The 22,991-nt window shown below is 52.1% G+C and overlaps 11 protein-coding genes and 1 non-coding gene across 12 annotated transcripts; 6 read left to right on the forward strand and 6 right to left on the reverse strand.

Moving 5' to 3' along the window:
- Positions 1 to 408: 408 nt before the first annotated feature.
- SCP_0104250 (hypothetical protein) lies at positions 409 to 906 on the forward strand (the record flags this gene model as incomplete). The annotated part of the gene is made up of 2 exons (XM_027752660.1): positions 409 to 579; positions 631 to 906. 2 exons carry the CDS (start codon positions 409 to 411, stop codon positions 904 to 906), a joined length of 447 nt encoding a protein of 148 aa, XP_027608461.1.
- A 67-nt stretch (positions 907 to 973) lies between these two features.
- On the reverse strand, positions 974 to 1,968 carry SCP_0104260 (hypothetical protein; the record flags this gene model as incomplete). The annotated part of the gene is made up of 7 exons (XM_027752661.1): positions 974 to 1,009; positions 1,064 to 1,099; positions 1,151 to 1,287; positions 1,334 to 1,340; positions 1,403 to 1,429; positions 1,487 to 1,878; positions 1,932 to 1,968. The coding sequence occupies 7 exons, from the start codon at positions 1,966 to 1,968 to the stop codon at positions 974 to 976; spliced, it is 672 nt and encodes a 223-aa protein (XP_027608462.1).
- A 127-nt stretch (positions 1,969 to 2,095) lies between these two features.
- Positions 2,096 to 3,307, reverse strand: SCP_0104270 (hypothetical protein; the record flags this gene model as incomplete). Its single annotated transcript, XM_027752662.1, has 7 exons — positions 2,096 to 2,100; positions 2,152 to 2,373; positions 2,424 to 2,503; positions 2,551 to 2,621; positions 2,672 to 2,749; positions 2,801 to 2,965; positions 3,017 to 3,307. The coding sequence occupies 7 exons, from the start codon at positions 3,305 to 3,307 to the stop codon at positions 2,096 to 2,098; spliced, it is 912 nt and encodes a 303-aa protein (XP_027608463.1).
- A 1,005-nt stretch (positions 3,308 to 4,312) lies between these two features.
- On the reverse strand, positions 4,313 to 8,961 carry SCP_0104280 (hypothetical protein; the record flags this gene model as incomplete). Its single annotated transcript, XM_027752663.1, has 19 exons — positions 4,313 to 4,348; positions 4,401 to 4,436; positions 4,495 to 4,622; positions 4,677 to 4,683; positions 4,750 to 4,776; positions 4,837 to 5,228; positions 5,289 to 5,440; positions 5,492 to 5,729; positions 5,780 to 5,859; positions 5,911 to 5,981; positions 6,038 to 6,115; positions 6,175 to 6,339; positions 6,391 to 6,689; positions 7,062 to 7,089; positions 7,152 to 7,496; positions 7,555 to 8,350; positions 8,401 to 8,453; positions 8,506 to 8,892; positions 8,941 to 8,961. 19 exons carry the CDS (start codon positions 8,959 to 8,961, stop codon positions 4,313 to 4,315), a joined length of 3,339 nt encoding a protein of 1,112 aa, XP_027608464.1.
- A 129-nt stretch (positions 8,962 to 9,090) lies between these two features.
- Positions 9,091 to 13,650, forward strand: SCP_0104290 (DNA repair protein; the record flags this gene model as incomplete). Its single annotated transcript, XM_027752664.1, has 22 exons — positions 9,091 to 9,757; positions 9,812 to 9,868; positions 9,921 to 10,359; positions 10,411 to 10,500; positions 10,551 to 10,622; positions 10,672 to 10,809; positions 10,863 to 10,867; positions 10,994 to 11,404; positions 11,467 to 11,478; positions 11,528 to 11,626; positions 11,679 to 11,721; positions 11,773 to 11,820; positions 11,883 to 12,024; positions 12,082 to 12,227; positions 12,278 to 12,544; positions 12,616 to 12,706; positions 12,759 to 12,900; positions 12,948 to 13,177; positions 13,234 to 13,260; positions 13,317 to 13,353; positions 13,405 to 13,463; positions 13,513 to 13,650. 22 exons carry the CDS (start codon positions 9,091 to 9,093, stop codon positions 13,648 to 13,650), a joined length of 3,360 nt encoding a protein of 1,119 aa, XP_027608465.1.
- Positions 13,651 to 14,093: 443 nt separating this feature from the next.
- SCP_t0104300 lies at positions 14,094 to 14,183 on the reverse strand. The gene is given in 2 exon segments: positions 14,094 to 14,135; positions 14,146 to 14,183. It is a non-coding gene; the product is annotated as a tRNA-Leu (tRNA).
- Positions 14,184 to 14,302: 119 nt separating this feature from the next.
- Positions 14,303 to 15,094, reverse strand: SCP_0104310 (hypothetical protein; the record flags this gene model as incomplete). Its single annotated transcript, XM_027752665.1, has 4 exons — positions 14,303 to 14,601; positions 14,663 to 14,744; positions 14,795 to 14,874; positions 14,932 to 15,094. The coding sequence occupies 4 exons, from the start codon at positions 15,092 to 15,094 to the stop codon at positions 14,303 to 14,305; spliced, it is 624 nt and encodes a 207-aa protein (XP_027608466.1).
- Positions 15,095 to 15,247: 153 nt separating this feature from the next.
- On the forward strand, positions 15,248 to 15,964 carry SCP_0104320 (hypothetical protein; the record flags this gene model as incomplete). The annotated part of the gene is made up of 1 exon (XM_027752666.1): positions 15,248 to 15,964. One exon carries the CDS (start codon positions 15,248 to 15,250, stop codon positions 15,962 to 15,964), a length of 717 nt encoding a protein of 238 aa, XP_027608467.1.
- A 293-nt stretch (positions 15,965 to 16,257) lies between these two features.
- Positions 16,258 to 17,114, forward strand: SCP_0104330 (plant basic secretory protein; the record flags this gene model as incomplete). Its single annotated transcript, XM_027752667.1, has 3 exons — positions 16,258 to 16,490; positions 16,547 to 16,770; positions 16,849 to 17,114. The coding sequence occupies 3 exons, from the start codon at positions 16,258 to 16,260 to the stop codon at positions 17,112 to 17,114; spliced, it is 723 nt and encodes a 240-aa protein (XP_027608468.1).
- Positions 17,115 to 17,308: 194 nt separating this feature from the next.
- Positions 17,309 to 20,365, reverse strand: SCP_0104340 (RNA polymerase II subunit A C-terminal domain phosphatase; the record flags this gene model as incomplete). The annotated part of the gene is made up of 9 exons (XM_027752668.1): positions 17,309 to 17,642; positions 17,696 to 18,120; positions 18,179 to 18,355; positions 18,411 to 18,524; positions 18,579 to 19,093; positions 19,144 to 19,260; positions 19,312 to 19,469; positions 19,520 to 19,978; positions 20,031 to 20,365. The coding sequence occupies 9 exons, from the start codon at positions 20,363 to 20,365 to the stop codon at positions 17,309 to 17,311; spliced, it is 2,634 nt and encodes an 877-aa protein (XP_027608469.1).
- A 624-nt stretch (positions 20,366 to 20,989) lies between these two features.
- Positions 20,990 to 21,551, forward strand: SCP_0104350 (hypothetical protein; the record flags this gene model as incomplete). The annotated part of the gene is made up of 3 exons (XM_027752669.1): positions 20,990 to 21,116; positions 21,169 to 21,319; positions 21,371 to 21,551. The coding sequence occupies 3 exons, from the start codon at positions 20,990 to 20,992 to the stop codon at positions 21,549 to 21,551; spliced, it is 459 nt and encodes a 152-aa protein (XP_027608470.1).
- A 493-nt stretch (positions 21,552 to 22,044) lies between these two features.
- SCP_0104360 (Calmodulin) lies at positions 22,045 to 22,814 on the forward strand (the record flags this gene model as incomplete). Its single annotated transcript, XM_027752670.1, has 3 exons — positions 22,045 to 22,267; positions 22,331 to 22,626; positions 22,701 to 22,814. 3 exons carry the CDS (start codon positions 22,045 to 22,047, stop codon positions 22,812 to 22,814), a joined length of 633 nt encoding a protein of 210 aa, XP_027608471.1.
- Between the last annotated feature and the right edge of the window lie 177 nt (positions 22,815 to 22,991).

The following is a 22,991-nucleotide window of genomic DNA, read 5'->3' on the forward strand; positions in this document are numbered from 1 at the left end:
AGTCTTGAAGACATCTACATGGTTATAAAAACTATACATGCATGGCTTTCTGACAACTGTCACATGTGCTCGTCTATCCGGTTGTGCAGCATGCTGATCATTGTTTTAGGTAAACCCCAAGTCTCATACCTTTCTCCAACACAGTCATCTCTAACATATTTTCGCTCTTCGTGTTGTTGTTGAGCAGGAGGTGAGTTTGAATGTTGTCCGTTGATCGAAAATCATACATTTCTGTGATGAGAACAAATCATTCCCGTATTATAAATATGTCGATTGCGCCTTGTATCGCCCGGACCATGGTTCAACCGTTTTCAATCTCATGAAAGATAATTGGTGGTGTTTCGAAGTAGCCATTGTTAATCCACACCTTCACAGAATAAGCCTTTGCAAACAGGTTTCCTTGCGGGTATGGAAACGATTCTTGGTGTCACCAAGGACACAAGCGTAAATCCCCACCGGGGTGTTGCGGAATTGGGTGAGAATGCCTCTGAGGCTGACTCGATGTTCGAAGCAGAAGGCAACAATAGTGCGCGTGAGCGGTATCAACGGTTGTTCTGGGAGCCTGCGGTGGATGGCAAGGTGTATATCAAGCCTCCCGAGGTGATACCTTGACTCAAATATTTTTTCTAGGAGCTTATTCTCCCTGGCCTGCTGGAGCAAGAGCATGCTGCTCGGGAAGCTGCAGCGGCTAAGAGAGCAATTCGTTTTGCGACGTTTGAGGAGCACGTCGTCGATGTTCCCGGTCGACCAAGTGTGAAGTTTGTGAACGTCGGGCAGAAGTACGTCGATGAGCATGACCAGGCGTGGAGGTTGAAGGAGAGGCAGCGGCGGTCTGTATTGAGACAGCACAAGAGACAGCGAAAGGCCGCAGCGGCACTCGCGCGGAAGGAGCAGTTTGTTCACTAGTCTGCAGTTACATATTGTTGGAGTTACATAATACGTATCTGTTATGTCCTACTACATCAACATCTCATCAATGTGTGAAGCGAAAATTGATTCGTTCATTGCCCTGCCCGTTACTGTTAGCTCGTTGTAACAGACAAGTGGCTAGTGTGCAACACACTTGATCAGACGTGGTGTCCAGATACTCCTGCTGTTGCTGTATGACTCACGTCAATAGTTGACGTTTCGGTTGAAGTGCGAGGCAAACCTTTGGGGTCCAGGAATCCCATTTCTTTGCGCGCCAGAGGTTGATCCTGCGGTAGAAGTAGTAAGTGGAGGTATACAAGCAAATGTTCATGGCAGCGATTGCTAGTAGGTCCCTGTTCCCTCGGGTGTCTTCAAAGACTATGTCACGAAATTCGTCCGGAGAACTTGAGCAGAAGGCACGCACAGAGGGGCTATCGAAGCGATGTAAGTTCACTATGCAGGGTGACGTGTCTCAGAGAACAGCACCACGTACCGCGTCATCGGCTCTGTAAATATAAGCCTGAGCGTGGAAGGCGTAGCGTTCAGTCACGCCCTCACACCAATAACCAATACTCACCGCGACGACGGCACCAGCTTGCACGAACATGTTGTATATGGAAGCTGACACGGTCCGCGTCCCGACGCCACCAGAATTCGCCGACGCCCACGCAACTTGTATGGGGTGGACGTATGGATAGCCCGCGATCAATGTCACGACCGCGAAGTAGACCCATTGTGAGGTGTGCTCATTAAACATGTAGAGTGCAACGAGCAGGGGTAAGGCCCAGAACTGAAGAATAATCGCAGCCCCCACACGACTGTCGATGATTTCACTGAGATAGCAAGTGATTAGCAGGTTAAGGCCACCGAGCACTATAGAAGGGATGCTGAGAAGATTGGATTGGGTCGTGTCGAAGCCAAGGTTCCGAAGGGATAACGTCAGGTATGTCTGTGGAGGAATGACGGGAACTTCGGATGGTCATGTCAGAAGTGTTTGCAGGGCACAAACAGTCGCGACGCACTCATATGAACAAGCCCAAGAACGTAGATAGGCCACATCCTCCAGTCTTGCAAAATCCGAAACATCATCCGCGGTGTTAACCCCTGCCGATTATGCATATCTGACTTGGAGGGATCATCTCGCAGTATTCTGTTCACTATAATGATCTCCTCTCTGGGAAAGCGACTATTCTAACAAAACGAATGAAGAAAACTAGGTGTCATACCGTTCAGTGAACCAACCTTTGGGCCGGAACCAGGCCTTGGTCTGGGTAGGACCTGCGGGCATCATGAAAAAGGATATCAAGCCAACTAGTAGCGTCAATCCTCCTTCAATCAGAAACAAATAGCGCCAACCCGCTTTTCCATGGACACCATTTAGGCGAAGGATACCTGTGGCAAGGAATGCCCCAATGAGCTGGGCTGTGTAGTTTGACACGAAGAACCATGCAAGCCGTATTGGTACTTCAGCGCACTTAGATGTAACATGGGCGCGAGAAGGCTGACTAACTCACATTCCCGTTTCGTGTAGAAGTAAGAGAGGTAGAGAATGATATCAGGAACAAAGCCGCCCTGCATAATTCCCAGCAAGCATCTGTGATGTTTCAGCAAATAGAAAGGCCGATATCTTCTTGGACAGACCTTGTAGCCAAGAACGAAGTGCGACCCGTCAGCCAGAACTGACCCAGAGACACGAAACTCCACAAGACAAGCTACGGCACTTTAGCGATGAAGACACGAGTGCAAATAGTGGGCGTCAAACCTGACTGGGTACCCAGATGTCGGGACCCACTCTCTTTGATATGAGCTGCGAAGGAAGTTCCGAGATGAGAAAAGACAGCTACTGAAGTAGTCAAATCGTGCTCCAAGACACCGACACAAGTGCACCCACCCTGAACAGGGAGTTACCGAGATTAAAGTCGTCCGTTGTGAGATGCAGGTCGTTCAGGAAGTTGTCGGTGTTAGCTTGTGTGATGTTCGAGCGATCGAGATCCATGCAGAAGAACATCACACAAGCCCATATCATGATAACCAAATCTATCCTTCGGACCATTCGCTGCTCACTAGGTTGTTAGCAAATGATCGCTCACATGTATGACTATCTCACATATTCTTCACGCCACGTCCAGCGTGCGTCAGGATCAAACCGATGCACATTCTCGTAGACCGCAGGAGGGCGATACACCTCAAGAGTAGCAGGGTCGTCGAATACGGATGGCTGTGTTGCGACACAATCAAGCTCTCTGTGAGCTCGTCTCCAGAATGAACGCTGAGGACGATCTTCCGCTGTAGACTCCCCGAGCTGCAACACGCTGACGCTGGGGATATCTTCTTCTTCACAGAGCGTCTCTCTTGCGGAGCCTCCGTTCAAAACGTGCTTGGACAGAATCGTCGCCATAAGGGTGGAGTAGGACAAATTCTGAGGACTTCAGCCAGTGCATCTTTCCGTGGTCCGACCTTCATATAATACTGAGCAGGACAGCCTGAGACGGCACGGATGTCGGTCACGTCGTGATTGCGTATCTCTTGGGTCATCGCTAACGCCGCCAATGGCGTTGGACAAGAAGCCTAGAAATGACATGGACGTCGGCAGCTAGATATCAAAGGGAAAATTACGGCATGGGCAACAAGGGCAGCAGTACAGTGAGAGTCTAGATGTCAGTACTTGGGAGAACAGGCCCAGGAGTTACAGAACCGATGCCCATCACCAAATATTTGGATCTAAGTGGACGTATGGACGGCGCGGCGTGCGACCCGTGGGATGGGTTGTCAGACACGGGCACGAAGGTTGAAGCAGAGTGTCTACTCTGCATGCAGAGACTAGGATGAGTGACTGATGGCGATTGTGGCCTCCGGTATGTATGATCAGGCACAGCCGCCGCAGACGCGGCATCTAGGTAGTTCGAGCGCACTGCTTAGAGGTCAAGCTGGTGGAAGCCGTTAGTGACTTGGACCTACTTGGCCCCACAACTTGAACGGGAAGCAGTTTCGGGGAGAACGACGCCGCCGGCATGACAGATCGGTTCCAAGATACTTCCGCAACAGTAAGCGGACCCTCAAAGATCGACTATTGAAGGCATACTGTGAAATTTACGCCTCGAGTAAGTATGTGGGGAATAACCCTCGAGGCATATGCGCGACGAGGAGTCGAAATTTAAGAACAAAACGTTGCATGTCACCAAGGGAGGACAGAAGTTATTAGCCAGGAGGTGAAGCCGCGCCTGACAAAATGGTGGCCCATATGCAAGGCAGGTAAATTGTCACCGTTAACAAGACGAAGGATTATCACTTTGTGTCTACCTTGACATGAACGAATGAATAGCGCCGGCTCTATACAATACATTTACCACATCGTCTTTTCATGTGCTCTCGACCGTAAAGTACAGCTCGAAGGGAACAGGAATCAATACGCGAACCGGAAGTTCAACTTCTGGTTGCCCTGTACAGAGTTGTCAAATTGCGGTAGACGTTGTATTAATGATGACTCTTACCTGATCTGTAGTGGTGTCCAGGTACTCCTGTTGTTCCTGTAAACGCGACAGCGGCCGTCAGTGTCACCCTGGGAGCATGTGCATCGAGACGAACTTGGGGACTCATGGAATTCCATTTCCTCTCCCTCCAACGATTGATACCCCGGTAGAAAAAGAATGTGAATACGTATATGAAGATGTTCATCACAGTGATTCCAATCAATGCCCTGTTTCCTCGTTTATCTTCGCAAAAAGGATGTATTAGACTCCGAGTAGCAGTGACGAATAGAAACGTACAGAGCGGCTGGTGGACAGATAGATTAGTGCAAGTTAGCGTTGTGCGGGAACGTGGGAAGACAGAGAAACGAACCGCATCATCAGCTTGATACATGTAAGCCTAGAGAGATGGAGAGCTTTATTCGTTACCGTGTTATGCTCCTATCGGATCAGCACTCACAGAAACAACGCCCCCTGCTTGGACGAACATGTTGTAAATGGAAGCAGATACCGTTCGCGTTCCAACGCTATACGAGTTCGTCGACGCCCATGCCACTTGCACGGGGTGGACGTATGGATAGCCCGTGATCAATGTGACGACCGTAAAGTACACCCATTGCGAGGTGTGCTTATTGAACGTATAAAGCGCGATAAGCAGCGGAAGCGCCCAGAACTGTAGAATGATGGTGGCTCCCACACGACTGTTAACGATTTCGCTCAGGTAGCAGGCAATCAAAAGAGTGACGATGCCGAGGACGATGGACGGGATACTGAGAAGATTAGACATAGTGGTATTAAACCCAAGGTGCCGAAGCGACAATGTCAAATATGTTTGTGGAGGGTTGACGGGAACTGGACGTCGACATGACAATTATAAGGACACAATATTCGCCAAGAATCGCAACGACTCACTCATGTGTACAAGGCCGAGGATATAGAGCGGCCACAGTCTCCAGTCCTTCAGAACCTCATAGATCCTCTTCGGCGTCAGCCCCTGGCGATTGTGCATATCGGACTTCGAAGGATCATCGCGGAGAACTCTGTTTACCAGAATGATCTCTTCTCTTTTGAGAGTATGAGTGGTGATACAGGACCGGTCATATCCTGACACCCACCGTTCACTGAACCAACCCTTGGGACGATACCACGCTTTAGTCTGAGTCGGGCTCGGCGGCATCATAAAATAAGAGATGACGCCGACCAATAGCGTCAATCCTCCTTCAATGAGGAAGAGGTAACGCCATCCAGCTTTCCCGTTAACGCCTCTCATACGGAGAATACCGGTCGCCATGAATGCTCCAATCAGCTGGGCCATGTAGTTCGAGACCCAGAACCAAGCAAGACGAATGGGGACTAGAGAAAAAATGGGGTAAAATTCACAATCAAATATAAGTCCTACTCACGCTCAGTTTTTGTGTAAAAATATGAAAGATATAAGATCACGTCCGGAATAAATCCGCCTTGCATGAATCCTAACAAGCATCTACAGGTATATAATTAGTTAATACAGTGTGCAATCTCGTTTGATACGTACCGGGTTGCCAAGAATGACCCACGACTGTTGATCCAGAACTGAGCCAGTGAGACAAAACTCCATAATATCATCTAAGATACATACAGAAGTTGAGCGTGAGAAAGATATACAGAAGGACATCATGCACCTGAGTAGGTATCCAGATGTCGGGTCCGATTCTCTTCGACACAAGCTGCGACGGAAGCTCAGCGATCAAGAAGCATATCTGTCGAAACCGTATCGGCGTCACTTGCATTCGAGCGTCAATCAAAGAATCGCACCTACCTTAAACAACGAATTGCCGAGATTGAAGTCGTTCGTCGTCATCTTCAGATCGTTCAGGAAATTGTCGGTGTTGGCTTGGGATATATTCGCGCGGTCCAGATCTAGACTAAAGAACATGATGAACGCCCAAAGCATGATGAGCCAGTCGATCTTCCGAACGAGGCGCTGTTCACAGATGATAAGTGCAAAAGATCTGCAAAACAGAGGCGTGCTCACATATTCTTCGCGCCAAGTCCAGCGAGCATCCGGGTCAAATCGATGAGCGTTTTCGTACACCGCTGGAGGACGATAGAGCTCCAAAGTAGCCGGATCGTCGAACACAGACGGTTGGGTCGCGACGGTGTCCAAGTCAGCCTTCCTTCGTCGCCAGAAGTGTCTCCGAGAGTCGCCTTCGATAGGTGCCCCAAGCGGAACGATATCCGATACGCTCACGGACGGGCTGATTTTGCCATCCTCCTTGAAAGGCTCATCCTGCTCCGTTTGTAGAGGCTTAGTGAGCAGAACTGTCGCCATGCCTGAAGCGCCAGAGGGAGATGAGTAGCGAGGACGCTTTCAGGTCACTCCGTCGAAGCATTGTCCTTATAATCACCAAGATACCAAGCAGCCTGGGCATCACAGCAGAGAGATAAAGGGTCACGTCAAGTTTCAACATATTGCAAGTCGTAACGGAATGCCTGAATTGCGTTTTCGTTCTCCAGATGGCGTTGCCGCGGGAACCCGGTCACATGACACGTGGTGCACAAGCGACATCCATTCAGACGGCAGCATGAGCAATTTCTATCTGCAAACAAAGATATCGATACACTACGTAGCGCTTCATGAATCACGGCAACGTCACCGTCTTGGTATGCCTCGGCCCCTGCCTCTCAGCGCCCGCTGTGCTGTACCTGGGGGTGCTTTTGGACCTGTTTGGGGCTATAAATTTGCAGAATGAGCGGGGCAGAAGTAGTAAGTACTGTAGAACATCATCGGCTTACAGCTTCGCTCTGAGGACCCCGAACCGTTTCATCAACACTGAGAATCAAACATGCTGCCTCAGCGGCGCTGCTAATCGCGTTGGTTTTCACGAGGCTGGGCTCCCAGACGAAGGCCTCCATGTTGTCCCGGACACCCTCTGGGCCATCGACGTCGACACCGAACCATCGCTCGCCATTTGCATGCTTCATGCGCAGCTTGTTCAGGATATCGGTAGAGTCAAGACCGGCGTTATCGCAAATTTGACGAGGGATGATCTCAAGGGCCTTGGCGAAGGCGATCATGACGAGCTGGAGCTTGCCTGGAATTGAGAGCGCGTGTTTGCGTATCTGCGATGACAGATCCATCTAAGGCACAACGGTGGGAATGAGCCAACAGACAGGAAATTTGACTTTTCAACCGTACCTCAATGGCGCCTCCGCCGGCCACAACGTCGCCATTCTTCACGGCCCGCCTCACGACCATGATTGCATCGTGCAGACTGCGCTCAACCTCCTCAATAAATTGCTCCGCGCCTCCGCGGAGTAGAAGCGTACATGTCTTGGCCTTGGGGCACTCCTGGAAGACGTTGTACCTCTCGCCACCGATCTGCCGCTCTTCAAATTTGCCGCAGGTGCCTAGATGCTCGCGCCTGATATCGGAGCAAGTGGATTGGATGGAACCACCGACGGCTTGCACGACTCGCTGCAAATCGGCGGCGGGCACACGACCGGCGCAGAAAATGTCGCGATCAGCAAACCATTGGGTCGCCAAATCACCGATAGGAAGTTTGCTGAGGACGACTTTTGCGCCAGTTTTCGCGATCGCGTTCAACTTTCGGTATATGATCTCCCACTCTGCGTCGACAATGGCCTGGTAGTCTGATACCGCCTCCACGCGGACCTCGGCATTGTCCTTCTCTGCCTTCAGCTCGAGTTCCACGTTGAGACTGACAATCAGTGGATCATGGAATGATTTTGGCTGCTGCTCGGCACCAGCATAAGTGAACGTCTTCTTGAACGCAACACCGCGGATGAGGAGGGAATCCTGCATGCCGCCACCAGGGATCTTCTTGACGCCAATCAGAGACTCGTCTAGGTCGTCTTGGTCCAGACATTGGACGGCGTCGACTACCATTTCAGAAAAGAACGGTTTTTCTGAATGTATCAGCTTCGAAGACATTGATGTGGCAGCACACTTCAGAAGAAGAGAGCGGAATTTTCTGAGCGGCGGTTTAGCAGAATAGTACTTGCAGTATGTGACATCACCTACTCTGGATCCGTTTTGTCGACTGTTACTTGGATAGATTTGACGTGATCGATAGCCTGGAATATACAACCTTAGATCCCGCGTACGACGGGATGCAAGTTTGCTTACCAACTGAGTAGCCTGTCGGAACCCCTTCATGATGACTTGTGGACTGACACCCTCTTCGATGTAACCCCGCACTTCCTTCAGCATCTGCGCAGCCAAAAGAACTACGCTGGTGGTGCCATCGCCAACCTCAGCATCCTGGGCGCGCGCAATATCGACAAGTGTCCTCGCCGCAGGGTGTACGATGTCGAGTAGTTTCAGGATAGTTGCACCATCATTAGTGATCTGAGCCTCTCCGCGTTCCGAGACAATTAATTTGTCCATTCCTCTTGGACCGAGCGTACTCGACAGCATTTCCGAGATGGCGAGGCATGCCGAGATGTTTGAGAGTAGCTGGGCTTTGCCTTGGGAAGTGTCTGTGCCCTCCTTCAGGAGGACCACAGTGGGTTGCTACGGACATAAGTCCAGAAAAAGTTAGATAGGAGATGGTGAACATACCATAGGCAGAGCGCGCTGCATTTTGTCTTTCGAAGAGTCCACTTCCAAACACTGTTCGTGCTTCGCAGGCGCGGAAAGTACCGAGTTGACGTTTGTTTGGAGGAAAACGCGCTGGTGGCTGAGACGCGTACCTCTCTCCCCAGCTCTACCATGTCTACCTTATTTGCTGGCTCCGACGACGAAGACGACCCAGTCATTAATACCTCCGAACACCAGTCTTATGGATATGTTCATTCCTCTACGCAGAAACCACTGTTCTTCGCCGACAGCGACTCAGACGACAATGAAGACATAGTTGCACCTACGACCGACCCAGCAAGGATTATACAGGCAGAGACGTTTGCAGACGAGATGATGGACCTGGATAGCGACATAAAGATACCGGATATTGATGAGGTACCTAGAGCCTCCAGCGTCCCGAGCAGCGCATCGTCTACACACGACCTTAGGCCGACCTCACCCGCTTCTTCCGTTCACTATGAAGAACGTCCAGCAAAAAAGCAGCGGTTTTCTCCCCCACCTGATGAGGGCACTGCGAATGTGTTTACTTCAGCGTATGTTGGCTCGTTCTTGGTTGGGAACGCGTGGAGCACTGTGCGTGGGACCGGATACGTCAAGCCAGGAGATGAAATCTGCGTTGACCGCGATACTCAGGAGGAGCTGAAACCTCCAATTGTGAAGTTGTCTTCGTCGAAGGATGCAAAAGGGAAGCGCGGGAAACGGCAGCTTTCGATTGCTACAATGCTAAAGCCTCAAGCGAAACCGACCAAGAAGAAGGAGAACCTCGTTGTCCGTCTGACAAACAAATCAGGCTTCGGTAATGCATACATATAAGTGACCTATCAACGAGAGTACTCATTACATGCTGCAGAGTTCGGTCGTTTGCCTCAAGAAGTTGCATCATGGGTTTCCAAATTGCTAGATCTCGGTGAGTCCCGCTCGTTGAATTCAAGTCGTTGTCGTATCTTATGTTTGACTAGATATCGTTGACTTTCGGGGGAGTACCATTATAGACTGCCCTGCAAAACTGCATTCTGGCGCGGACCTTATTGTGTCCCTGTCCGTACACATGAAGGCAACAGCCTTCAAGGCGCCAAGCACGTTTTCGGATGAGAGACCCAAGGTCATGTTCAACGAAGGCCAGGAGACTGCCACAGAGCAAATGCTGCGCGAAAGAAAGAGCGCCCTTTTGAAACTATTCAAAGTCGTCTCCCTCAAGCCGACAAGAGGAAGCAGCTTCACTCGAAAGTCGCGTGGTGAACTGGAGAAGAAAGACCTCGAGGTGCTGACTCAACAACCCCAAATTGACAAGGGCAAGAAGCCGGTAAGAACGGAGATAGTTGGCGATGGAGAAGAGGTTGAAGTAGAAGGAGAGGGCGACGATATCTCCGACAACGAGCTTGATCTTATCTACAAAAGGTGGTGGCCTTTGTTTAGCTCACCATGTAGAGTCACTAAGCTCTCGCTCAGGGCTCAGCAAAATGACCAGAAGCTCGGCGAAATGGACCCTGCGGACACGTTTTCTCTCTCATTGCGCGGATACCAGAAGCAAGCATTGCTGTCAGTCACACCCACTTACGTCGCTCTCCTCCAGACTGATAATGATGCAGTTGGATGTACTCAATCGAAACCGGGATCGCATCCGCACGCGAAGCACGGTCGATGCATCCTCTATGGAAGGAGTACGGCCCACCGTCAATCACCGACTCCCATAAGCTGACTTCCGCCTAGGTATACTTTCCCTCCCGAACCAGGTAAAAATATGATCGACCTGACGGACGAGAAAGCCTTCTACTTTAATGAGTATTCGGGGGAGCTGAGCCTGGAATTTCCGAAGGCGGAGCGGAAATGTCGGGGTGGTATTCTTGCGTATGTAGTGACCTTGCGGCACCCGTAGAACTGTGCTGACTCGCTCCCTTCAGAGACGGTGACGTTTTCTTCTACACCGTTTTCTGTTTGAGCTGAATCTCACCGTGACACATTGTTGTCATTCATGCAGAGAGTTCGTAGGCTCTCCCTTCAAGCGTTTGTGATACTCACAATCTTTCCACAGTGGGAATGGGCAAGACTATCATGCTGTCAGCTCTCATCCAGACTGCGCGCGGGCCAGAAGCGCCTAGCGTAGATGCCAATCGTAGCTGTACAAAGAATCGTCAACTGAAGTTAAACAGCGCGTTCCGCTCTGTGTCCAAGCACCATGGGAGGGAGTCTAGAGGCCCGTCTGCGACGCTCATCGTAGCTCCTACCTCGCTTCTTTCTCAATGGGCCGAGGAACTTCAGAGGTCCAGTCAACCGGGCACATTGAAGGCCCTTGTCTGGCACAGTCAGAATCGCGCGGATCTTGATTCTCTGCTAGACGATGATAATGCTGTTGATGTGGTTATCACCTCTTATGGGACCCTTGTATCGGAGCATGCGAAAGGCGAGAGGTCGAGTAGCGGTCAAATATCACCAGTCTTCGAGAGTGAGTCCCAAATACCGTCCTAAGCGTCGCGGCTCATGTGCTACGTATATACTCACCTGCAGCTGAATGGCTTCGTAAGTACGTTCTTACTTGAGTCGCCAGTGAAGTACCCATGCGTGACAGGTGTTGTGCTGGATGAGGCTCATCACTGCAAATCGCGGCAGAGCAAGACTGCAAAAGCCGTGTATGCTTTGCGCGCTCGAAGGCGGTGGGCGGTGACAGGTGAGTTGCGCATAACGATTTACGAATGGTACTGAGAACGTTCGCAATGTAGGGACGCCTATCGTGAATCGACTGGAGGATCTATATTCATTATTGTAAGTGTACTGCGGGTATCCAGAGTGCCCGATTTACGTGGATATCTTCAGGAAATTTCTTGATTTTACTCCCTGGTCGGATTATACCTTCTTCCGTTCGTCAGTGCAACTTCCTTCCCACCAGTTCGTATTCCTGATGTTCGGTTACCGATGTCGCTCAGGTTCATCACGTTACCTTTCCTTGCCCGGGATCCCAAGGCTGTCGAAGTAGTGCAAATTATTCTGGAAAGCGTCTTACTAAGACGCGAGAAAGATATGCTCGATACAGATGGGAAGAGAATCGTAGACCTTCCTGGTAAAGAGGTGAGACCTTCTAGGTTGTGGGGCCGTTACCTTGCTGGACATCTTGTTGCGCTATAGGTGATCTTTGAAAGCCTGGAATTCTCTCCTTTAGAGCGGAAAATATACGACTCCCTGTACTCAGACGCAAAGAAGGACTTCGACCAGCTCAATGCGAGAGGTCTCGTCAGCAGGAACTACACTCACATCCTCGCCATGCTCATGCGGTTCGTTAGGCGCGTTCTCGTCCATACAACATGCTGATCGAGTTGCACAGACTACGACGCGCCGTTCTTCATCCCAACTTGGTGCTCTCCGACAAAAAGACGGACGAAAAGCCTGACGCTGATCGAAAGGGGGACGGTGTTGTCGATGTCAACACCTTAATCAAGCGTTTCGGCGAAGGAGACAACACTGTAGGTGACAGTAAGGTCTTCGCCGAAGATGTCCTGGCCAATCTCGGGCAAGACGGCGGCACTGAATGTCCCATATGCTTCGACGTGATGGATGCGCCTACCATTATTCCTAGCTGTATGCACCAATGGTACGCCCGTCTGGTTGGTCGTCGCACTTGTACTCTGGGCTGACTTCACATCTGCGCTTCATGCGCTTCAGCTGCAAGGATTGTATCGTAGCGTTCATTGAGACATGTCGCGATAAGGGGGAGGATGGCAGGTGCCCAACTTGTTCGCGAGGTCCGCTGAAGGTGAGACGCTTCAGATCATTGGAGGGTCGTCGCCTTATGATTACGTCCGTAGGAGAGCGACTTGCTCGAAGTCGTGCGGACGCCGCATGAGTCGACCGACAACGCAAAAGCCGAGGTTCCCGAGCCTGTGGTCACCTTGCGGCGCAACGACTTCCGATCTTCGACGAAGCTCGAAGCGTTGATGCAGAACCTCCGTCAGTGTCCTATCTTATGTTTCGGGCGAGTGCTGAACGTCTATTAGGCCGACTGAGGGACCAGGACCCCAGCTTCCGAGCTGTCGTCTTCTCCCAGTTTACAAGCTTTTTGGACCTGATCCAAGTAGTATTGGAGCGAGAACGCCTGGCTTGGTTCCGGTTTGATGGGTCGATGGATGTAAAGAAGAGAAGCGAAGCCGTTTCTGGGTTCAAATCTCCATCTAGAGATGGGAAAGTGCTAATCATAAGCTTGAAGGCGGGTGGGGTTGGTTTGAATGTCAGTACAATGTCTTCCCACTCTTGTCGTGCAAAATCACTGACCATTGACTCTAGTTGACAAATGCAAATCATGTTTTCATGGTGAGTAATTGTGCTACATGTATCGGCTGTTGATTACTAGTCAAAACCGATTGCAGATGGACTGCTGGTGGAATGCTGCCACGGAGAATCAAGGTGAGTTTTATGCACTGTTACAGAGGCCACTGACTCTTATACTCTGTTCAGCAATTGACCGAGTGCATCGGATTGGCCAGGAGAAGACAGTCTATGTGAAACATTTCATTGTAAGTGCTGTCTCTTGCCACTGTCTATGGACTGACAATCTGGTGGTAGATATCCGAAACGATTGAAGGCCGTATCTTGCAGATACAGAAGAGGAAGACTGCAATTGTCAAGGAAGCATTCCGAGGCAAAGGGAATGCAGACCCAGAGAGTATCGAGAATCTCAAAATCATGTTTGGAGATGACTGAATCCAATGACTAATTGCAGTCCTTTGTGGTTAATCTTGGCAGGCAATGTGTAGCATATAAGTGTTAGAAAGCAGTCTGCCAAACAAGTCAGTAAGCCAAGTAGTGGATTGGGTTTTGGCCTGTGAGAGTAGAGATTTCACACCTACGTATGACACAATGGCAAGAGTCCACATATAACATTCACAACCTGCTACCTTACAGCCACCATGATCCGGACCAACACATTAACCAAAAACCAAAGTGTTTCATGGACTTGAAACATATACTTAGGCCACCTGCACAGATTTCGACAAGCATTCATAACTAATCAGAATTTGAAGCAAAAACAACAAGAGTTCAATGCTGTGGACGGAATGCCGTCTGGGGACTCACTACACAATCGATGTATGTTACAAAACACCACTGCACACCTATGTCAAAAAGGCATATCACAACAAAACGTATGATGAGAGCGGGATTCGAACCCGCGCCCTTTCGGACCAGATTTCGTACGCTCCTTAGTCTGGCGCCTTAGACCGCTCGGCCATCTCACCTTGGTAAAGGTGAGCCATCAGAGTACCAATACCAAAATACATACACAGGGCGAAGTAATAGAATTACACACCTGCCAGTACAGCCAGAAGACAAATACAGTCAAACGATGTACACAGAGTTAAACCATAGCCTCCCCAATCGAGAAATGGACTTGATCACCCTCGGCGAGGGTAAGCCTTACTGGAAGGCGAGGGTCGATGCGAACTGGGGCACTTGTGCCGACAAAGAAGTCGCCACGGGTGAAATTACGGGTGATAGCGGCTGCCTCCTCCTCTGTGAGGTTTCGTGGCCGCTTGTTTGGTCGAAATGACGAGGTTGAAGTGTTGGCGAAGGTGTTGTAGTCGTAATAGGGTGCGTGACCGAAGTTCTGCATTGGTGGTGCAGAATATGGCATAGGAGGTACGAAGCCAACGGGTTCTAAGCAGCAGAAGATATGTCTGGAGTCAAGTCACCGCGTATATGCGTCATCGGAACGTACGGGCTTGTGGCTGATTCTGTGGATTGTCAGCGTCCGGGTCAGGGTATGCGCACGTTGCGCCTAACCCTCTCTTGAGACAGCTCTGCAACTCAGCCATAAGCTAGCGATAGTTGGGGTAGATAGGAGACACACCTGACATGGAAGAACCTCACTGCATCTGGTCTTGCCCGTATGGCAGGCGGTGCAAGCCCGGCGCACAGATGGTGCTTTCGCTAGCAGACGGAAACAGATCAGCGACAACGAGGGGGACGACGTAGGCAAAGACAGACGTTTCCGACTGCCCTCACCATTCGGTGTGGGTGAAGCACCATTCTGCAGGCCCTGTTGAGACTGGAGGTCGTTGGTGAGCTGTGGCTGTTGGAGATGCTGAGTGTCGATGGACGGAGGGAGCCCGTCCTGGGCCGGCGTGGAGGCGTCACTGAGGGCCGACATGGAGGTGATGGGCGGTGCTTCGGAGCTTGGGCACGGACCTCCGCTTTTTGTCTCGCCGCCCGCCGGTCAATGCCGGACCCCCATCTCCGGAGCGGCCCGGCCACGGAGGTCACGCCAGCCAAATGGCCCCGGGCTGGTCACACCGCCGTGACGATGTCGCCCTCTCCACCGCCCGCGTTCGACGACTTCCAGTTCTTCAATCCTGCCCTCCACAACCTCCTTCCGTCTCCCCCACCGCTCCCGCCCTCTGCAGACCTCTTCTCCGCCTCAGAGACAACCGACTTTCTTGGTTTTCTCGAGAACTTCAACTGGGAGTTCGAGGTTGACCCCCAGGACACACTCCACTCGTCCATACAATATCCAGACCACAACCCCCGCTTCGACGACCTTCCACCACCCCCACTCGCCGCACACAATGAGCGCGTCAAGAGCTATCCACCTCCCGCCGAACGAGAGCCCGCGCCAGCCGACATGAGACCAGACACCACCGCGACGACCTCTACGTCGTCGTCCTTGTCCCCGCCTCTCGATCCGTCAGCAGACACGAGCATGTTAACACGCGTTAAACCGCCCCTTTCGACCCCTCAGAAGCGGCTGAATCACATCATGTCCGAGCAGAAACGCCGGAACGCAATCCGTGACGGGTACCTGCAGCTCACAACTCTACTCGCACCTGCTGGTGCCCCACCGGGCTCAGGCATGCCGACGAGAGGACGTCCGAAGGGGAGTGGTAGCCGTGGCAGAGGGAGTAAGGGCAAGAGCGGGATACTGTTCAGGGCACGCGAGTACATCCAGTTCTTGGAGGATGGGAGGGAGGCGCTGCTACAGGAGGTCCTCAAGGTCGAGGCGGCGGCAGACATCCGACATTGAGAATTTCTCTCCAGGTGAGTCTTGGACAGACCAAAACAAGGGATATACTATGCTCATCGTCCACCAGGGTGGCGTTTCTACCACTGTACCACCACTGTATTCTACACCCACGTATTTTGTCCTTGTATTCTGTCATACATCACGAATAATTTGCTTCCTGGCGCTCAGTCCCGTATCCTTGCATCGATGTGAAGTGGTTCCATTGTGAATGTGGTGGTTGATACACGATTGTAATGTGTCCATGATTGTATCCACATACACCGCCATGTTCTTCTCTCAACTGAACCGCGACGATGCCTCCGTATAACTACTCGCCCGTCTACTTATCGCCGCCTCCTGCGCCACCGTCATCTTATGGCGAGCCCAGTTCCTCATGGCCAATACCTACGTTCGAGTTGCGAGTCGAGGATCTCGCCCATCCCGGCGCGCGGATGTTCTTGGAGAGCACTCAGCCCGCGGACGCGCTGAAGGACGCAGTAGTCGCTGTATGCAGCTCGCTGTATACGCATGAAAGCGTGCCCATGAAGTGAGTGCCATCCGGGATGTCTCCCGAGTTTATCGACATCCCGCTCCCGCCTGCAGCGTCCGCAGCGTCCTCCTGGTGCTGCGCTCCGGGATGGGCGTCCCCGCGTACACGACCGGCGGGCCCACACACAAGGAGATCAACGTCTCCCTCGACCACATCCGGAACTGCGCCGTACGGGCCAAGGACGAGATCCTGGGCGTGCTCACGCACGAAATGACACATTGTTATCAGTACAATGCACGCGGGACATGCCCCGGGGGCTTCGTCGAGGGCATAGCAGGTACCCATTTCAAGCGCACGTCTGGAGAGGGTGGTCGACCCCCTCTCTTGCCCATCATGAAGCTGATCATGGTCTTAGATTGGGTCCGATTACGTGCAGGTTTCGTTCCGCCACACTGGAAAGCAGGCCGAGGAGATAAATGGGACGCGGGGTATGACTCCACCGCGTACTTCCTCGAGTGGATCGAGAGCCGGTACGGCTGTGGTACCGTCCGTGAGCTGAATGCGACGATGAAGGACAAGGAGTACACTCCCGCTATATTCGAGGAACTGACAGGGCATGACGTGAAAGGGTTGTGGAAGTTGTATGGAGAATATCTCGCTACCAATCCAAAGAGCTCTTGAAATGCTATGGTATCAGCCGCGATTGCTCCGGAAAGCAGAGAAGGTCCCGTTAATGTGATGATGCCCCAGATACACACAAGTATACACTAAACGCTACAGTGAGAGAATATACGGAGCTAGGATACCGCTCAGCTACACGCAGTTAGAAAAGCACAGAATGCGATAAAGGCAGGTAGGCGAGCATGACGTACATGCTATCCCCACTCCTCTTCGAGTTCGCGAGCTAAGAAGTCGTCTTCGTCCATGGCGCCGTCATCCTCGGCGTCACCATCGGACCCGTCTTCCTCGTCGTCCACGTTGCCGCCAACAGGCAGCGCTGCTAGCTTGGGAGGCTGCTCGGCGGGAATCTCATCGACGATGATCTCTTCCTTGAGCCTGGAAGCGCCAGACCGATCGGCCACCATCTTCCTGCGCTTTGCCAGACGAGACCGCAGGGCATCTGAGTTGACGTTACCGTTCAGCCCGCTTTCTGACGGAGTCAAGCTGCGCAACCGTTTCCGCGATATTCGTGGCGAGGGTGGGGCACTGCTGCATGGCGATATGAGCACAGACAATTAACGCAACTTGTCAGACCGACCAACCTGATTAGACTGTTCGACTCGTCCGTCCATGATCCCTCGTCCTCCGACACATTCGCGCTCTGTCCCTTCTCGCTCTGCTCGCCATCACCATCGCCATCACCGTCATCGTCGTCACTCTCGTTCATTGCTGCATCGACCTCGTCGTTGACCTCAGCCCAGTCGACCTCGTCGAGCGCGAGCCGCTCCCCGTCGGCGGTGGTGCGCTCCTCGTCCCAGTCATCTGCATCCGGCTCAGGATCAGAAGAAATCTGATGAGGATCCGAAGGAGGACTCGCAAGGCGCGCCGGCACCGGCGGTTCGGGGTCGATGAGGTACCGCGTCTCGTCCTGGCGCTGCCACAGCGCGACCGAGTCGGTGAACCACGAGAGCCACACAATCTTGATCCCGCCTTGCCTGCGTGCAGAATCTACTTTCACGGTTCCGCGCTGTTGGGAGATAACATGAGCGCGTGAAGAGACGACAAGGCGATAGGGGTTGTCTCACCTTAGTAGCTACGACATGGGTGATCCGACCAGACAGCTCGGTGTAACACCTTGCACCGAATGCATGGGCTGTCCTCCAAACCTCGGTCACCTCGGGACGAGTATCCAGCGGGATAACGCTTGAGAAGAGTATGTGAACGCCTCGCAGGACATCCGCGCGCATCACAGGAATAATGCTCTAGGGTAAGTCAGATCTCGCTGCTACTCGTACACGAGTCCTGATGATAACTCACTCTGACATCATATGGCACTCGAGGAGGCGCAGCGCCTTTGCGTTTTGAAGTCTTGGTGACAGGAGAGCGCAAGTCATAAGCAGCGTAGAACTGTTCGTGGACTTTCTCCAAGAGCTGCATACATGCATCGGAACAGAATAAACAAGACAAGATGGCATGATTACATACCTGTCGCACACGGATGAGCTCGTAATCATCATTCTTGAGTAGGGGTTTCCGCTCCTTGTGATGGTGATGTGGTGCAGGCGCCGCGGGCGGTGTGCTTGTCGCAGCATCCGCCGGTTGCGGTTCAGCAATCTGAGCGCTCTGAGCGCTCTGAGCAGCTTCCTCCTTCTCTTCCTCCTCCTGAAGCGCCTCCTGCTTCTTCGCTAACGGCCGCTCTTCAAACTGAGCTTCCAATGCCATAGTGTTGCGCTCTAGAATCTCGTTCTTGACGAAGTCACTGGTTTCGTCTGCCTGAGGTTCCTCGGCAGAGGTGATTACAGATTCGGATATTGGGGGTGGTTCTTCCGAAGATATAGATAATGATAAATCAGCTTCCTCTCCTTGCGTTGGTGTAGCATCTTCTATCGAAGGCTCCTTCGGCGGTGTAGGAGGTGGACCGGATGGGATAGCAGATGCTAATGAATCAAGCTTTGGGAGAAATGTCGAGTTGATATCTCCAATACCAACGAAGAAATCGTCTACGAGAAGATAAGTGTGATTCCTTCAAAATTATATATCTTGTACTTGCATGGTATCACTTTCACGAGATTTGGACTCCACTCCCAAACATCGGCTCGGTCATCGATGATGACGACCATCGACTGATCACACGGAAACAACCGTTGCAGGCTTTTCTGTGTGAGACCTCGACTCTCCTTAGCACATTCTGGATGGCATACAAGCTCTGGGAACTCACTGCCACTTTCATCTCGGCTAAGGAGACGACCTCCGAATATCTTGCCATCTGGGTCAATCGCTGCGCACACTTCTTCGGCATATGCACGCGTACCCATGGTATACACGTGCATCTCATATTTAGTTGCCATCGTCTGCAGGAACTCATTCCAGCCAGGGCTTCAGAGCAATCAGTGGGTGGATCTAAAGCTACTGGACGGGGGACGCACCGAGGCTTGATGTAATACATGCACCCTTCCTGCTCGATAGTGTTCTCCCTGCCTTTGACGTTCGCGCCTCGTGGTGGCTGGCCAAGCGCTTCGGGGCCGAGTCTGAACTTCTTGACATCCTTTAGAGCTTCCCAATTTGGGTTTACCTCGTCGTCGGTGTCAGACGTAGTGTCATCGGAGTCGTTGCCCTTGTCCCGCTGAGCCTGCGCCTTCTCCGCCTGGCGCACTTCCCATGCTTCGCCCTCGGATATCCACTCGCCAACGGTAGGATCGACAGTGGCGTGCACAATAGTCTGATCCAAATCGACGATGAGGGACAATTTCCGCGTACTAAGCAGATTTTCTGCAGTCTCCTTCTCTATTCGCTGGGCTTCCTCCAACGATACTGTCGGGCCATTAGCTAGATGCGTCATCTGTATAGACGCGCGAGATGCATCTGAGAACCCAGTGTAATCGTAGCTGCAACCGAGGATGAGAACGGGGACGAGCTTATCGTGTATGGCACACTCACTCGGTCATGTCCTTGCCGCACAAGCAGCACAGGCCGCCCAGCTGCACGCCATGCTTGCACGGCTCGTTAACGTAAACGGCGGCTACCTCCTTTGCCTTACGCGCAGAGATGATATCTCCCTCGCGGAAGCTCCATCTCTTAACTGTACCCTCCATCGAAGAGTCCCAAGTTCCGAACCGGAGCTCTGGGCTGGCGCCAGGAGGGGTGTAGGTGAACGAGTAGCTGAGGAGTCGCGCGCCACGGTGAATCTTGTCGTCGGGATGGGCGGCGAGGGCAACGAGCCTGATGGGATAAGGGAAAGTTGTTGGAAGAAAGAGTTCAGTGTCGGAGGACATAACTGTATCGGGAAGTCCTTGCCGCCACTCTGTGCATATTGATTTCATTCCAACTCGGCGCTGGACGCGGTCCCCTATTTTGGTTTATTTGGTTTGTTCCCAATCAGCAACTCAACACCTATGGACGATCGTCATCGCCTGGTTAGATCTTCAGATCTCCAGTCACTCTTGTCGTACAAGATCCTCTGATGCTCGCTTGACAAGGTCCCCGACAACTGTGTTGGCAAAAACTGGCACACAAGAATGAGACGGGACGTGAATAACCATTGTAACAGTGATACAATTCCGTCGATCACGTTTCGCCCAGTAAGGTTCTACAACTATTCACAACGCAGGCGATAGCTCGTGCCGATTGTACGCCTGTGTCTACGGTTTGCCTTCATACAAGAGTGATAGCGCCTGAAGCACTTCTTCCCGAGTCAACATGTCTGCCTCTCCCAAAGTCGTCTTTGTCACCGGATGCAGTCAAGGCGGTATAGGCTTTTCGCTGTACTTTGCATAGTATTCGAATCCCGATACTTACCTGGAAGCTGATTTTTTACTCTAGATGTGAAGAATTTGCGTCTCAAGGATGCAAAGTCTGCGCGACTGCTCGCAGGCTCGAGCGGATGGAAGGCTTCACGCATGATAGCATCCAGTGCCTGCGTTGGACGTCACAAGCGAGGAGGGTATCCAGGTGGTGGTGAGAAAATTCTCGAAAAGGAAGGCAGGATCGATATCATTGTAAACAACGCTGGTGTAGTGTCATCTGGTGCGTAATTATATCATATCCAACCTGGCCGTCCCTCTTAATTTTTGCGCAGCCCCTCTCATTGACGTTCCGATGGAGCTAGTGCTCAACACATTTAATACGAATGCGTTCTCCGTCTTGCGAGTGGCGAGAGTGGTCATCCCTCACATGGCCGAGCGCAGAAGTGGGACCATCGTGAACATATCTCCGATCGTGGGCGAGACGTATGTATCCATCTTGTCAGACTGTTCACAGTTGGTCTGAATGTACAATAGGCCGATGCCTTGGAGTGGCATATATGCCTCCTCCAAGACATGTGTCACGACACTCTCGGAAGTCCTTTACATGGAATGCATGCCCTTCAATATCTCTCATGCTAGTCACCCCTGGTGGGGTCAAGACCAACATCTCGGCGACGATGATGAAGACCTTCAGCTTGCCCCTGGGGACCCTTAAGTTATTCATCCTACATGGCTAACATCGTAGCGGGGATCAACAGAACTTCAAAAGTCAAGGGCCCGAAGCTATGCCCGCAGAGGTATTTGCAAAGACGGTGGTGACTGCTGCTATCAGCAAGAGACCGCCAAGATACTTGACACTGGGAAGCAACTCCATGTTACTCAGGTTCTTCAAATGATTAGGACTTGGCTATTGCGAATGCTTTGGGGGATTGGTATACGTAGCGGGAACCGCTGACGTCCATTTGTTGCTCTATCCCTAAATCATTCTATTCACTTAGTGATTTTAAAGTTGTTCTTTGTGTATTGTTCAATGCAAGGACTGAATACTGGCTTGAGGTCGCTCTCGCGTAAAACGAGTAAATTTAGCTGACTACGCGACGGAGCGTGACGCGTCCATGTGATCGGGAGTTGCCCGATACGCGGTTTGTGGCGTTGGCTGAATTCCAGGTGGTTCGCATTCCAACAGCGCAGTGCAACGCATACAATCGATGTCTCGCTATCCCAGCCACCTCTCCCCCGACATCACCCCTACGTCCACACCCGTCAAGTCGAAGTCGCAGCGATCCCGCCAGCGCCGCGAGCCCTCCGGCGTGTTCTCCCTCTTCTCCCCACCGCAGGTCCAGCAGTTCCGCGAAGCATTTTCCCTGATAGACCACGACGGCAACGGCGTCGTGAGCGAGCAGGATCTGAAGCACATTTTCTCTAGCTTGGGTGCGGCGCTCTCTGTCTTCCTGCGCAGGTGCGCGTGCTGATTGTGTGTGCGCGCGCGTTCAGGGATCACCCCGTCGAAGTCGATGGTCGACGACCTCCTCGCTGAACGCCCTGGCGCGCGCCGAGGCAGCGCTCTCCACTCGCGTCTGCCCTCGCTGGAGGCCGACGCAGCGAGCGACCGGGGGATCACCTTCCCCATGTTTCTTACCATGATGGGCGAGCACCTGTACGATTTCGACACCGAGACGGAGCTGTTGGAAGCATTCGAGTGCTTCGACGAGGGCGATACGGGCATGGTGAAATGCAATGAGGTCAGGAGGTGGTTGGGCGACGTCGGGGAACGCATGGACGAGAAAGAGGTACGTCTAGGCCATTGCATGAAGTCTTCTATGAACACCAGCCCGTGCGCTTCTTGCCTGACATCTCGCGCCAGATTGACAAACTCCTGAAAGGACCATTTACTGACCGACAAGGAAACTTTAACTATCGCGAATGGGTCAAGGTTCTCCGGATAGACGCGGACGATCAAGCGGAGGCTCAGCTATAGCTCTCTGTTGTTGTCCGCCAGGAAGTTTCGTGCCCATTTGATGACTCACGACTCTGACGACATGTATCGCCGCAGTTCCTTGTATCACCTGTATACCCCAACCTGAACGTGTGACATTCACATATTCTGGAATCAGAGTATCCAGATGACGGCACACTGCGTGAAGGCTGATGCGTA

This window comes from Sparassis crispa, assembly GCF_003851025.1.
Source record: "Sparassis crispa DNA, contig_000000F, whole genome shotgun sequence".
Lineage (NCBI taxonomy): Eukaryota > Fungi > Basidiomycota > Agaricomycetes > Polyporales > Sparassidaceae > Sparassis > Sparassis crispa.